At 43.1% G+C, this 12,710-nt stretch overlaps 1 protein-coding gene across 2 annotated transcripts in view; it reads right to left on the bottom strand.

The window, feature by feature from the left end:
- WDR6 (WD repeat domain 6) overlaps positions 1–12,710 on the bottom strand; it is a 370,840-nt gene that overhangs the window by 51,841 nt on the left and 306,289 nt on the right. For both annotated transcript variants that reach the window (XM_044078749.1, XM_044078750.1), the window contains one exon: positions 4,164–4,282. In XM_044078749.1, the coding sequence (XP_043934684.1) occupies positions 4,164–4,282 (119 nt within the window). The remainder of the gene's footprint in view (positions 1–4,163; positions 4,283–12,710) is intronic.

Consider the following 12,710-nt stretch of genomic DNA (forward strand, 5'->3'; position numbering starts at 1 on the left):
ATAGGCCTGAATACACCCTCAGAAGCCAGTGCCTGCACAGCGGCATACCGGACTCCGAATGGGTCTCAGTAGAGACCTGCGAATCAGAAGTAGCGGGTATCAGGGGCTGCGAAAGCACCTCACTGAGTACCGGTGAACTGGCGACTGGCTTAGGAGAAGCATCATTGCCAATTTTGGACCTCGGCGGCCTGTCTCTGTCTTTATCTTTGCGTTTTTTTTGAAATCCCAGTAGTCGGAAGGCTAACTGATGACATTTCTGGATAATTAAACTGAGAACTGAAATATTTAGAATCAAAAATGTACCGACGACGGATAGAGTGCTGATTAAATAAAGCACAAAACCGACAGCAAGGTACGTCGTGGTCAGGGCCTAGGCAAGTAATACAGTACGAATGAAAATCTTTATGAGATATTTGCTTTCCACAAGTAATGCAATTACTAACTTTTACTGACATCGGTAAGGAGCAAGAAAACGTTTCCCCAACGGGATTCTTAGCTTTAGTTGAAGACTTTGGTTCTGAAACTCGAAAACGAAAATTTCAGGAGTCGGCCAAATGGCATTTGTGAACTGCTTCTGCTTCGGGCACCACACGGCAAGAAAGACTGATGTAATGGTGTCGGCTACATGTTTTATACCCCTGATGACCTGAAGTCATGGAAGAAGGGACAGCAACCGACGCAGGACCCAAGACTTTGTTAATCATGCCGACTGAGGGCTACTGCAAGCAGATAACCCAAATGTAATGATTGCAACAGCGAAACACGAAGAACATCATAACAGTCCAAATTACATGTCTGCAAAATGATCAAGCTATGTAACACAGTGAGTAAACAAAGGGCTTTTCTGACAAGGTAAACGTTTCTTAATAAGGAACAACTAATGGCAACCTGTTTGCTAACAGAAAATGGCTATATCAGATTAACTGGAAATTAATGGATAAAAAAAAATTGATAATGACCAATGGTTTGATGCAGCAGAAACTATCATCAGTGACATGTACATTGGAAAACAAGGAGATTACATCAATAATTGACAGAATAATGAATAACTGCAGTAAATGTAAACTGTCAGATGAAAAAAGCACTGTCACACTTTGACATAAAAGAAACAATCATGTTCAACCTAAAAGACAACTGAAGAGGGCCCAGGGCAATGAAGCAGTGTCAAAGCATGGTGAAAGGGACAACTTGTAAGGAGAGCAGAACACTGGGATAAAAAAAAGCTTTCCAAAGTTGTCATTAAGAAAATGATAACTGATCGCTTAAACGTTTGTAAACTTGTCAAACTATTCTTTGAAATAGTTTGACAGTTTACAAGTGCTCATTGTGTAATTGTTTTTGTGATTTCTTACAGACAGTATATGGGGAGAGTGCTAAATGGGTGTGTGACCTAGGACATCAAATTTTCTTGCTACAGATTTGCAATGAACAATAAACTACAATCAATAAACATAAGGCCAAAAACCAAAAATTAACATCAAATAATCCTAAAATTAATGGCAAAAGTGCCAGTGTGGACAATCTACAGTTTAAGATATCTGGATAATGTCAAGAATCTAAAAGGCAAGTGGAAGCAAAACTACTATTCATTACAAAGATGTCAAATGGTTAGACACTACTGTTATGATTCAGATACCAAATAAATAAATGCTTCTACTGATTAGGCAGGTTCTTTAAAAGCCTAGCCATGCAACCCAACTCAGTTTTGTCCCAGAGTTCCTTGAACACCTATATGGTAGGGTATGTTGGTAAAGAGGTAGCTAAAAGTTTTGAGTGTGTGTGGGCTATATTAATTGGGGATTCAATTTCTGATGGACAGAGGTCGACAGTAAATAAAGTGGGGGCTAGGCCAGCTGTGAATTTGTGATTTCCCATCCAATAATCAAGGTTTTTTTTAAAAAAGGCCAGGGATGAACTCTACCTCATGTAGATGGGGAGCTTACTCCATAGCATGGGGATCCTTGAGACACCTTATTAGTCCCTGCAGCAGGTTTTATTTATGTTGCAGACAAGTTCAGGTCTTTGGACCTAGCGTTTCTAGTGTTGCTTGTCTTGAAGAGGAGCAAGAGATCTAACAGAGATGTATTCAAGGACGCCATATATGCTAGGCATAGAGTGCATCTCAGTAACCTTTAGGAAACTGAGTACAATGATAGAACATTAAGGTGATCTGTGTAAGACAGTGCATTCATGCTTTGGATTCTACTGATGAGGAATCGTTGATGGCACTCCCAACTGTTGCAAGTACCTAGCTAGGTACATGCCAAAGGGTGTATTGTGCTCAAGGATGAGTCTGATAATGGATGAGTAGAGTGATACTATTACCTCCTTGGACATGGATGCCACACCCTTGCTTATGAGTTGGTTGACATAAAATAATTGTCTTACTATCTTGGGTACATGCTGGATGAACACCAGGTTACTATCTACAGATCTTCCCAGTTTCCTAATGATCGCGTCAACTCTTAGGGGTGTTTTATTGATGAAATAATTAGCTTGGGTTCATTTTAACAAAAAAAGTCAAAGATCCAGATTTGCTAACAGTTTACTGACATGCTGAATAAAATTAATAAGGACCTGGTATGGTTTTAGCCATGAATGCAGAACAGCACTTCCTGCATACCTTTTATTCTCACTGCCTGCCAGCCAGCAGCCCATTCAACTATGGGAGAGCAGCATTCAGGCAGCAACAGACACAATTTTTCATTTACATAATGGCATGCTATTGCTTAGCCCCTCTATGGCATTATGCACGCACCCACACATCCCCCTCCTGGCAGGCTTCATTATGCAGCTCAGCATAGCCAAGTGCAGAGCCCTGGTGTTGGGTGCTGTACTCAGTCTCCACAGAAGTCAGCACTACAGCATACCAGACTATCTACTCCAAAAGGGTGGGCTAGGCATCAGTTGCTCCCACCCACCCTACCTCAGTCAGCCCCCTCCAGTGCCTGGGTCAGTAGTCAAACTTGAGTTTTCAAACGTTTATGTCAAGGAGCTGGTCTGAATGCAAAATTCTGTTGGCATATTAGTACCTGACAGCCTGGACCACCCCACCAAAAGTACTTTAAAGGGAATAGAGTCTCTTCTAATGGGGTAGTAATGGGAATAGCTCTGAGTTAGATTTCTTCAAGGACCAGAGCTGAGCCTTCAAAACCTTGGGAACCTTCCAGGATTCCTGACTGTGATAAGATTTGACCTAAGTAGTCATCCGTTTCAAGTGACAGAAGAAACATGCAATCTGAAGGAATAATGCCTACTTAGAAAATGAGTTTAGAGAATACAAACATATACAAGACAACTGTATGCAATCCGATGTTTTTTGCAGATATGCATGAAAGAAACTGTTGACAAATAAGACAATAAAAATGTTTCATATGAAGCCAGCTGTGCTGGCATATAGGAATAAAGCATGGGCTATGCCCCAGGTGACCCAGGTTTGTTTGGAGGTGGCATAGAGAGGATAAAAGTCCCTATAATGGGGAAGGGGGGAGGGCAAACCAAGTTGTGAGCTGCTATGATTTTCTCAGGGAAGGGATGGAGTGGAGAGCCATATGCTGACCCTGGGGTGTGTGTTCGGCTCAGTAAGCCATGAATGTGGTTTTCATCACAAGGCGCATTAAAGCATGTGAGCACATGGGGAAGGTGAAGTTACACAGGTCATATATCCTCCACCTAGTAGAAGTGTTAGGAGCATAACAGAAAGCCCTCATTACAGAATACTGGAGAGGGTGCAAGCCATCTTCATGGTAGTCTGTGCTGGGGATACCCAGTATCAACTGGTAGCAAGACAGAGCAAGGCTTAACAATCACATTACTTGGAGGTAAAATGCAGATAAAAATAAATAATTTCACATGGCTCTTGCTTCGGGGATCATGAAATTAAATTATGATGTAATATTCTAGGGCAGTGTTAACATGGGTTCCCTTTTAAAAAGGGAAGCAGGGTTCTTGCACTAAATGAACCCATAAGTGGGTAAAGACAGATTGATTCCACAAAAATCAACAGAGTGTCTCATCAATAATGAGGATCAAAGCAAAAAGACTGAAATAAAAGTACTCTCCACATTCTGTATTAACTCTAAATAGACAAAGTGCAACACTCATTACTCTCTGTTTCTACTTTTCCAGGATTACCTTTTCATTCTGCAGCTTTTCTCACTTACCCAAAATGCCATGTTCCAAGTCCACAAAATTATGTGCTGACTGTACTCTGTTGATAAGCTCAGTTATATCCCAGAATGCAATTTTCCCATCTGTTGCAGCACTACACATAAATGTTCTCCTAGTGCAAAAAACAGAGAAACAATGACATAAAAGAGTGACTATGTTTTACTGTTGCAGAGAGAAATGTAAACAGTTAACAGCATTCAATTTCATTTGCATAGTATTCAGGATGGCTTATCCACTGCTAAAGCAGCACACAGTACGTACTTACAATTCCAGGAAGCTCAAATACTACTGAGGTCTATAAAATGAGAATATTCCCCCACAGGAGGCACTGACCATCCTCGAGCATCCCTTTCTTGTCAATTACTGAGTGATCATGACATGTTAACACTTCAGCCAAATTTACTGCCAACATCAGAATGAGACCTTTGAGAAATAATAAAAATAATGCAGCTGTCCTACAGAACATCTCCACAGGAAAGCTGGTAGATTGTACACATGGTCTAAAAATGTTTACTGTCTGCTAAGGTAAGACAGGCTTGTTGCATGTGACAAATTATATAAATGAAGGTACAAAAAACTAAAGGCACAGTGACAAAAGGAGAGAGTGGATGCACTGTAGTGCATTCTGGAAACAGACTCTGGGACTCAAGACTACCGCAGCTCCATGGCAGTGTGTACAGACCGTACAGACCTATCCAGCTCCAAGAAGTATGTAAAAAGCTTTTAAGGATGCCACAACTGGAACAAGTAAGGAAAAATAATACTTTTTCAATCAACCAAACAGAATGAAGTATTTCAGATGTTTCTTTAAGTAGTAATGAGTTCCTTGATCCCATATAAAGGCATTTTAAGGCAGATAAAGCAGTTAAAATAGCTACTAGAGGCAGGAAAGCATTACAAATGAATGGATAGCATTAACAAAAAAAAAACATTTACGCTTGCTTCCTGCCTTTCCTGTAACTACTCTAGTCCAGATACAGATTTGCTGTATCCAGGACTCTGTAAGCTCTTAAGCCCCCCAAGCCTTTCTGTGTTGGAGGAAACTTTCGAGCTTATCAGTGGGAGTGGTAAGCACTAGGTAGCCTATCTACCACATAAGGAGTGGTTCTGGTCCAGAAATTGTAGTTGTTGGCCGTATGGGCAGTTTTTCCATCTCTCTCAACTTTCTGATTTAAAAGCCCGCATTTGCACTTGTTTCCCCCCTTTCCTGTAACTAGGCTAGTCCAGATACAGATTTGCTGTATCCAGGACTGTTTGTAAGCTCCTTAGGCCCCCAAGCCTTTCTGTGTTGGAGGGAAGCCTGCTAGCTTATCAGTGGGAGTGGTAAGCACTAGGTAACCTATCTGCCACATAAGGAGTGGTTTCTGGCCCAGAAATTGTAGTTATTGGCCATTTGGGCAATTTTTCCATCTCTCTCAACTTTCTGACTTAAAAAGCCCGCATTTGCAGAAATTTCTTTCCTGTAACTAGTCTAGTTCAGATAGAGATTCTTAGTTTTAGCACTTGAATTTGCTTATTCGTGCTCAGCACTTATTCAGAACTTGTTGTAAGCACTAAATAAGCAACAAATTACTATAACACTCAACCTTCCTCACTACCTAGAGGAAAACAGTTTTTGTACTTGCTTTCCTCAGTTGCTTAGAGAAAAACAGCTCTTGTACTCACTTTCCACACTGGTTTAGAGGAAACTATTTTTTTATTCAGGCACATACAAGGGTCAGCTCCCAGTGTTCTCTCCTATCTATCTGATGAATCTGGGCATCTTGGGGCAATGTATCAATTGCCTCATGTACACACACAACCCTCTCCTCCTACCACCCAACGCTACAACCTGTGAGACATGCACTTATCTAGTTAAACTGGAGGTAAAGATCTCTCCAACCAAGACTGAACTTGACTGTCAAAAGGAGAAGGTAAACACTTGCACCACACCACACTCATCACATAGTCCCACTAAACCTACACCATCAAAATCCACACAAAGAAACACAAAAACATTTGCGGAGGCTCTCAGTAATAATCTGCTCAAGCAACAGAGACCTCCAAAGCAGAAACGAAAGCGACCTCCATTGCCTAACACAACCCAAATGACAAATAGCCTACAGACTCAGTGTACCACTCAAACACAGCCCATAAGGCAAAACAACGTATCCAACACACTAGTCATAGGTGACTATAGTCAGGCACACTGATGTCCCACTCACCAGGCTAAACAAGGAGAAGGTTACTGTCACAGCTGCCTGTCAGGTGCCAGGATCTGCCACATAACCTACGCACTCAGGTCACTCTGCAACAAGTACAAATATGACTCTGTCATTGTCCATGTTGGTGTGAATGACCTGAGATGTACCTCCCTGGACTACATGAAAAGAGACATGGAAGAGCTCTCCGATCTTGTAGCCCAGGCAGGTATGACCCTAACCCTGAGAAGCATTCTGCCATCGCCCAGAATGATACTGAAGTACAGGGACAAAATGACTGACTTCAACAATTGGCTAAGCTTCTGGTGTCATTCTAAGGGGATCCAGTATATGTCTGCCTCGGACGATGTGGTCGACAGACCACGATGCTTTGCCAGAGATGGCCTGCACCTGTCAGCCTTGGGATTCCGGATACTGGCTAAGGACCTTGCCAGCCCTATAGTGCCTTTTTTAGGCAAGTTTCAAATGACAAATTCACCACCGTAACAGGAACAGACAAGCAAAAACTGAGGGTAATGCTACTCAATGCTAGAAGTCTAAATCTCAAAATGCACTCCCTCGAGGCACTTCTTAAAATGGAGAACATCGATATCTGTGCAGTGACTGAGACCTGGTTCAAGGTTCCGGAAAGCACCCCTGCATTACCAGACTATAACTCATACCACACTTTTCGGCCATCTAACCTGGACAGGAACACCAAAGGCAGAGGTGTGTTCATATTCATTAAGGATATCCACACCTCCAGGCTATTTGCTCAGCATAATGCATCCAAGGTTATCCAAGTGCAACTAACTCTGGGCAAAACTGCAATCCAAATTATAGCTTGCTACTGATCCCCCACCATGCCCCAGGATTCCCACTCCTCCTTTCTTGCTATACTGGAAAATATTAGGTTTCAACCAAACACCCTAATAATGGGCGATTTCAACTACCCCACCATTAAATGGGAAAACTACTCGTGTACCAACTCCTTCACTCAACACTTTCTGGAATTCATAAATTCCAATGCCCTGGATCAACTTATCCACAGCCCCACCAGGGGCAACAATATCCTAGACCTAGTCATTATCAACATGACTGACCGGTGTTCCACTCCTGAAAGTCAACTCCTCGTTGGTCAGATCCGACCATAAGCTAATCAACCTAGACATCCACATCCCGCCCCCACCCCCCATTAAGAAATCCATGGTAAAAAATTTCTCCAAAGCCAACTTCATGCTTCCTAAGACAGAAGTGGTGAACTTCATGACACCCATGCAGATGGACAATACAGTTATGACTGCTGAATCCTACACAAATGCACTCTGTAAGCACTTACACGAGTGCATGGATCGTACTATCCCAAACAGAACCAAGATGCTACCCTCCAAAAAAGGGAAGCCAATCTGGTGGTCCCCTGCCATAAACTTTACAACAGGAGGAATAAACTGTTTCAAAAGACAGTAAAATCCCATGCATGGAGGAGCTCCCTGGTCAGCTTCAGTAAGAAGCTGAGACCCCTTATAAAATCCTCCAAAGCTAGCTACGAAAACAAAATTGCCACTGATTCTAGGGACAACCGCAAAGCATTCTATAGCTACATCAAGAATCTCAGTGGCAACACCCAGATCTGCACTGAGTTACAGCACAACGGCACGAAAATTACAGAATCAACTGATATTGCCAACATCCTGGCAGATAGGCTCAGTGCTAACTTTACTCCCCTCTCACCCTCTAAAGGGCCTATATCTATACAGGAAGAATGCAGAGTCTCTGTAATCACAACAACGTAGGTAAAAGCTGCACTCTAAAGCCAAAAACACAGCATCCATGGGACCAGACAACATCCCAGGCTGCGTTTTACATGAACTTCTGAACAAACTGGCTCCCCATCTAAGCACCATGTTCAATCATAGCCTCACGTCAGGCTTTGTGCCCACTGAATAGTGCACAGCAACAGTTATCCCACTCCACAAAGGGGGAGCCACCACTGATCCTGGGAACTATCGCCTTATTAGCCTGACGAGTGTGGACTATAAGGCCATAGAATGTATTATCATGGAACTCATAAACAAAGACATTGGTAACCTCCAAACTCTGGACCCCACCCAGTTCGGGTTTGTGAAAGGCAGGTCATGCTTCCTGAACCTGATCGACTTCTTTGAGGCAGTCTTCAAAGCTGTAGATGAGGGTAACGTGGTTCACACTGCCTATCTTGACCTTGCCAAGGCTTTCGACACCATCCCCCATTCTGGAATTATAGCTAAACTCACTAAACTAGGTATAAATCCCTACGTCACAGGATGGGTTGCCAACCGGCTCACTGACAGAACCCAGACTGTAAAAGTTGCAGACTCCAAATCTGACTTCAAACCAGTGACAAGTGGAGTACCACAGGGTTCAGTCCTGGGACCTCTCCTGTTTGGTAGCTACTTCTCTGAAGTACAAGGGTAACACAGAAGGCCTTTGACTAACGAAGTTCACAGATAACTGCAAACTAGGAGCCATAGTCGAGTCCCCAAATGATGCGGACATCCTACAGAAGGACCTCACTGAGACAGATGCCTGGCGTCAGGACCATGGCCTCAAGCTCAATGCCAAAAAAGTGCATTGTCATCCCCTTTGGTAAAAAAACTCTGCACCTATGAACTACCACATAGGCGGCAGTCTACTTAAAGCCGAATGTGTGATAAGAGACCTTGGGACCCAGGTGGACAGTAGTCTCTCCTTTGATAATCACATTGCCACAGTAGTCAGGAAATCCTTCTACATGGCACACCTCATCACAGGAAAAAAGAGGTCATTGTTCCCCTCTACTCGACGCTCATTAGACCCATTATAGAGTACAATTCCCCTTTTGGAATGTACCTCACAAGATATCTGCAGCAGCTGGAAAGGCCACAGAAGTACCTCACAAAGAGGATTACTGGCCTCAAACAGATGCCCTACACTGAACGTCTCAAAAAACTCCAGCTTTACTCGTAGCATATTGCCTACTCCGAGGTGATCTCTGCCTAACATATAAAGCTATGTCAAACCTAGAGTTGTTGAACATGCTACACCTAAAGAAACCCCAATCCCTCCGAACTACATGCTCTAGGGACCTAAACCTTGTCACCACAATAAACAGGACATGCTGGAGGGATAGATTCCTGTCCCAGAGACTTCCCATACTCTGGAACAAGCTACCCAGCTATGTCAAGCAAAGTTCCTCATTAGCACTCTTCAAGAAAAATCTTGATGAGTGGATGGGAAATAGGAAATACACTCCGGGGATCACTTATGTGGCTCTGCTTGACAGGGGCACAGGAAAATAACTTTTTTGGGTGGTATAAGCCAGGGAACCTTGTTGGCTAGGCTTACTTAGGCCCTTGGGCTGATAGTCTAGTACCTACCTATGAACAATAGATGGCCTCTGCATTTGTAATGAGTACCATATTACAGAGCTAAATGCAAAGGCAGAGTCCTTAAATGACATATTTCTGCATGTCATACAAACCGATACTGAAAGAAAAAGAGCAGTAAGAGGTAATTACCATAAAAACTTGTATATCAGTTATACACAACAAGATCTTCCTTATGTCCCTAGATAAGTTCATCTTTTCAATTGATCAGCTTCCAGCAAAATTCACAATGACCCTGTACTAACATATGTTAACATGTTAGTCTTCAAATGCATGCTGTGGCGCCATGTGGCACATACCTTAAGCAGGAGCATCCCTGCACCTACCACTTTGCCCCCTAGCCTCTAGTGAAAGCCTCGCTTCAAATCAAGAAATAATGAAAATTGGCAAATTCACAGTGGACAAGTTTGGCTGAAAGGTAACTCCCACAGCAGAGTCTGGTTGGAGGAAATTATCATATCCAGGGTACTGGTTGGAAGATATGCTTGTCTCATCAAATAGGGTCATCTCAAAGTCAAATGATATGGTAAGGACATATCTGCTATATATGACATCATGGACTCGTCCTTAAGGAGTCCATGGCTGAGCAGAATCCCAAGCATAACTAGTAGGGTGTAAGCAGCTGGACGACTTGAACAAAGACAGGGATCACGAGGTTGAGTTCTGTGGCACTGCTGTATTAAAGCAGACCCTCCTGGAGTTGACATTAATATTTGGTGAAGGTATGCACTGAGGACAAGTGGCCTCAGCACAAATGTCTTCAATGGAGACATTTTTGAAACACGGACTGGAGGCAGCCACACTTCTAGTGGAATGGGTTTTGACCACAGCATTAGTCACTGGGTATTAGGTTACCTGACATCAAAAGATAATGGAATTTGCAGTCCACTTGGAAAGTACTTGTTGGGGAACAGCAAGCCCTTCCTCTTTTGAGCAAAAGTGGAAAAGTACAGTTGTGTACACTTACCATAAATGTAGATGTTCGAGTGTATTGACTATTGCAGTTATTACATTTGGATAATCTGCTGGCAGGTTGCCCTCAGTCGGCCTGATTAACAAAGTCTTGGGTCCTGCGTCGGTTGCTGTCCCTTCTTCCATGACGTCAGGTCATCAGGGGTATAAAACATGCTGCCAACGCCATTACATCAGTTTTTCTTGCCCCAGATGTCAGGTGCCCCCCAAACGGGGAGCAAATAAAATTAAAAACACAAAAATATGCCTCCAACCCAAAAGCAAATACACCAAAAGGGCTTTTAAGCATAGTAAAAGAAAGTAGAGGTATAGCCAGAGAAAAATAGGGGGCTGGAGGGAGGGTAACCAGGATTGCAACAGTGAATACAATCGAACATCTACATTTATGGTAAGTGTACACAAGTGTACTATGTTCTTTGTGTTTCACTGTTGCAGTCATTAAATTTGGGTAGATTCCCAAAGCTATGGTTGGGTGGAGGGAATTATACAGCATTAGGACCAGCTATAAGGCCCTGCAGGACAGCAGTGGCAAAGCCAGCTCTGGATTTAGAGAACAGTGATAAATGGTAATGTTTGGTGAAAGTATGAACTGAGCTCCAGGTAGCAGCTTCTAGAATGTCCCTGGTAGGAACATCTCTGAGAAAGGCAGTTGAAGTAGATGCAGCCCTGGTGGAATGGGATCTGATCCCCTGGGGGGAAGTTTTTCCATGGTGCTTATAGCAGAAACAAATACAATGGCTTATCCATTTGGAAATGGCTTGCTTTAAAATAGCCTTTCCCTCTGCTCCTGCAGCAAATGCTACCAGCAGTTGTTCAGATTTTCTTTGAGATTTAGTCCTGTTCAAGTAAAATCTATGTTGCCTGTGTACATCCAATGAATGCAGAATCCGCACCCCCTTGTTCTGTGGATTGGTAAAGAAAGTTGGCAAATGAATTGTCTGATTAAGAGCCACACTGGATACCATCTTAGGCATGAAGGATGGGTTGGTTCTGAGAAATACCCTGTCCGCATGAAAAATGATGAAAGGCTCCACTGTCATAAGAGCCTGTAATTCGGAAATCCTTTTTGCTGAAGTGACTGCTAAAAGGAAAGCTGTTTTCCAGGAGAGAAACTTTAAGTCTGCAGTTGCAGCTGGCTCGAAAGGAGGGAGAGTGTTTTTCCCAATACAAAATTAAGGTCCCAGGCAGGGGATGGAGCTCTCATGGGTGGTCTTAAGTTTTTGGCCCCTCTGAGATACTGCTTTAGCAGTGGATGAGAGAAGAGGGGAGGTTCTGTGTTGTAATGAGCTGAAATGGCTGAGGCATGGGTTTTTATGGAAGAAAAGGACAGGCCCTTGTGAAGCATCTCAGTTAAGTATTGTTAAATCTGAGGAATGTTGGTTACTGCTGTGCTTATCCCTTGTGATTGATTCCAGGCACAGAATCTTTTCCATTTGTCAGCATAAGATTTTCTAGTACTAGGTCTTCTCGCCTCCAAAATGACATCCATCACAGGTTTGATGAGGGATGCTAAGGGTGAATTTAGGTGATTAGCCACACTGCAAGATTCAAAGTTTGGAGCCGATTGTGCAGAGTTTGGTTGTTCTGCAAGGTGTCTGAGGCAGGTGCCACGGTGGAAGGTGTGACACACTGAGCAGGAGTGGGTACCAGTGTTGGCAAGGCCAGTCTGGAGCAATCAAAATCATTCTTGATTTGTCCTGTTTGACTTTTAGCAGGACTTTGGAGAGCAGAGGCAGAGGGTGAAAGGCATAGACTGATAGGTTTTTCCAGCTGAAGGACAGAGCATCCACTTTCCAGGCTTTTTTGTGATGAGTTCTTGTGCAGAATTTGTCCAACTGATAGTTCTGGGGTGAGGCAAAAAGATCTATGTCTGGGCTCCCCCATTTACGTGTCAACATGTTGAAAATCCATGGTTCCAGTTTCCATTTGTGTGGGTCCATGAGATTTCTGCTTAGTTCGTCTGCCAGAGTATTTAGCTTTCCTG

The sequence above is a fragment of the Protopterus annectens genome, chromosome 7.part1 (assembly GCF_019279795.1).
Source record: "Protopterus annectens isolate FY-2018-M chromosome 7.part1, PAN1.0, whole genome shotgun sequence".
Classification (NCBI taxonomy): domain Eukaryota; kingdom Metazoa; phylum Chordata; order Ceratodontiformes; family Protopteridae; genus Protopterus; species Protopterus annectens.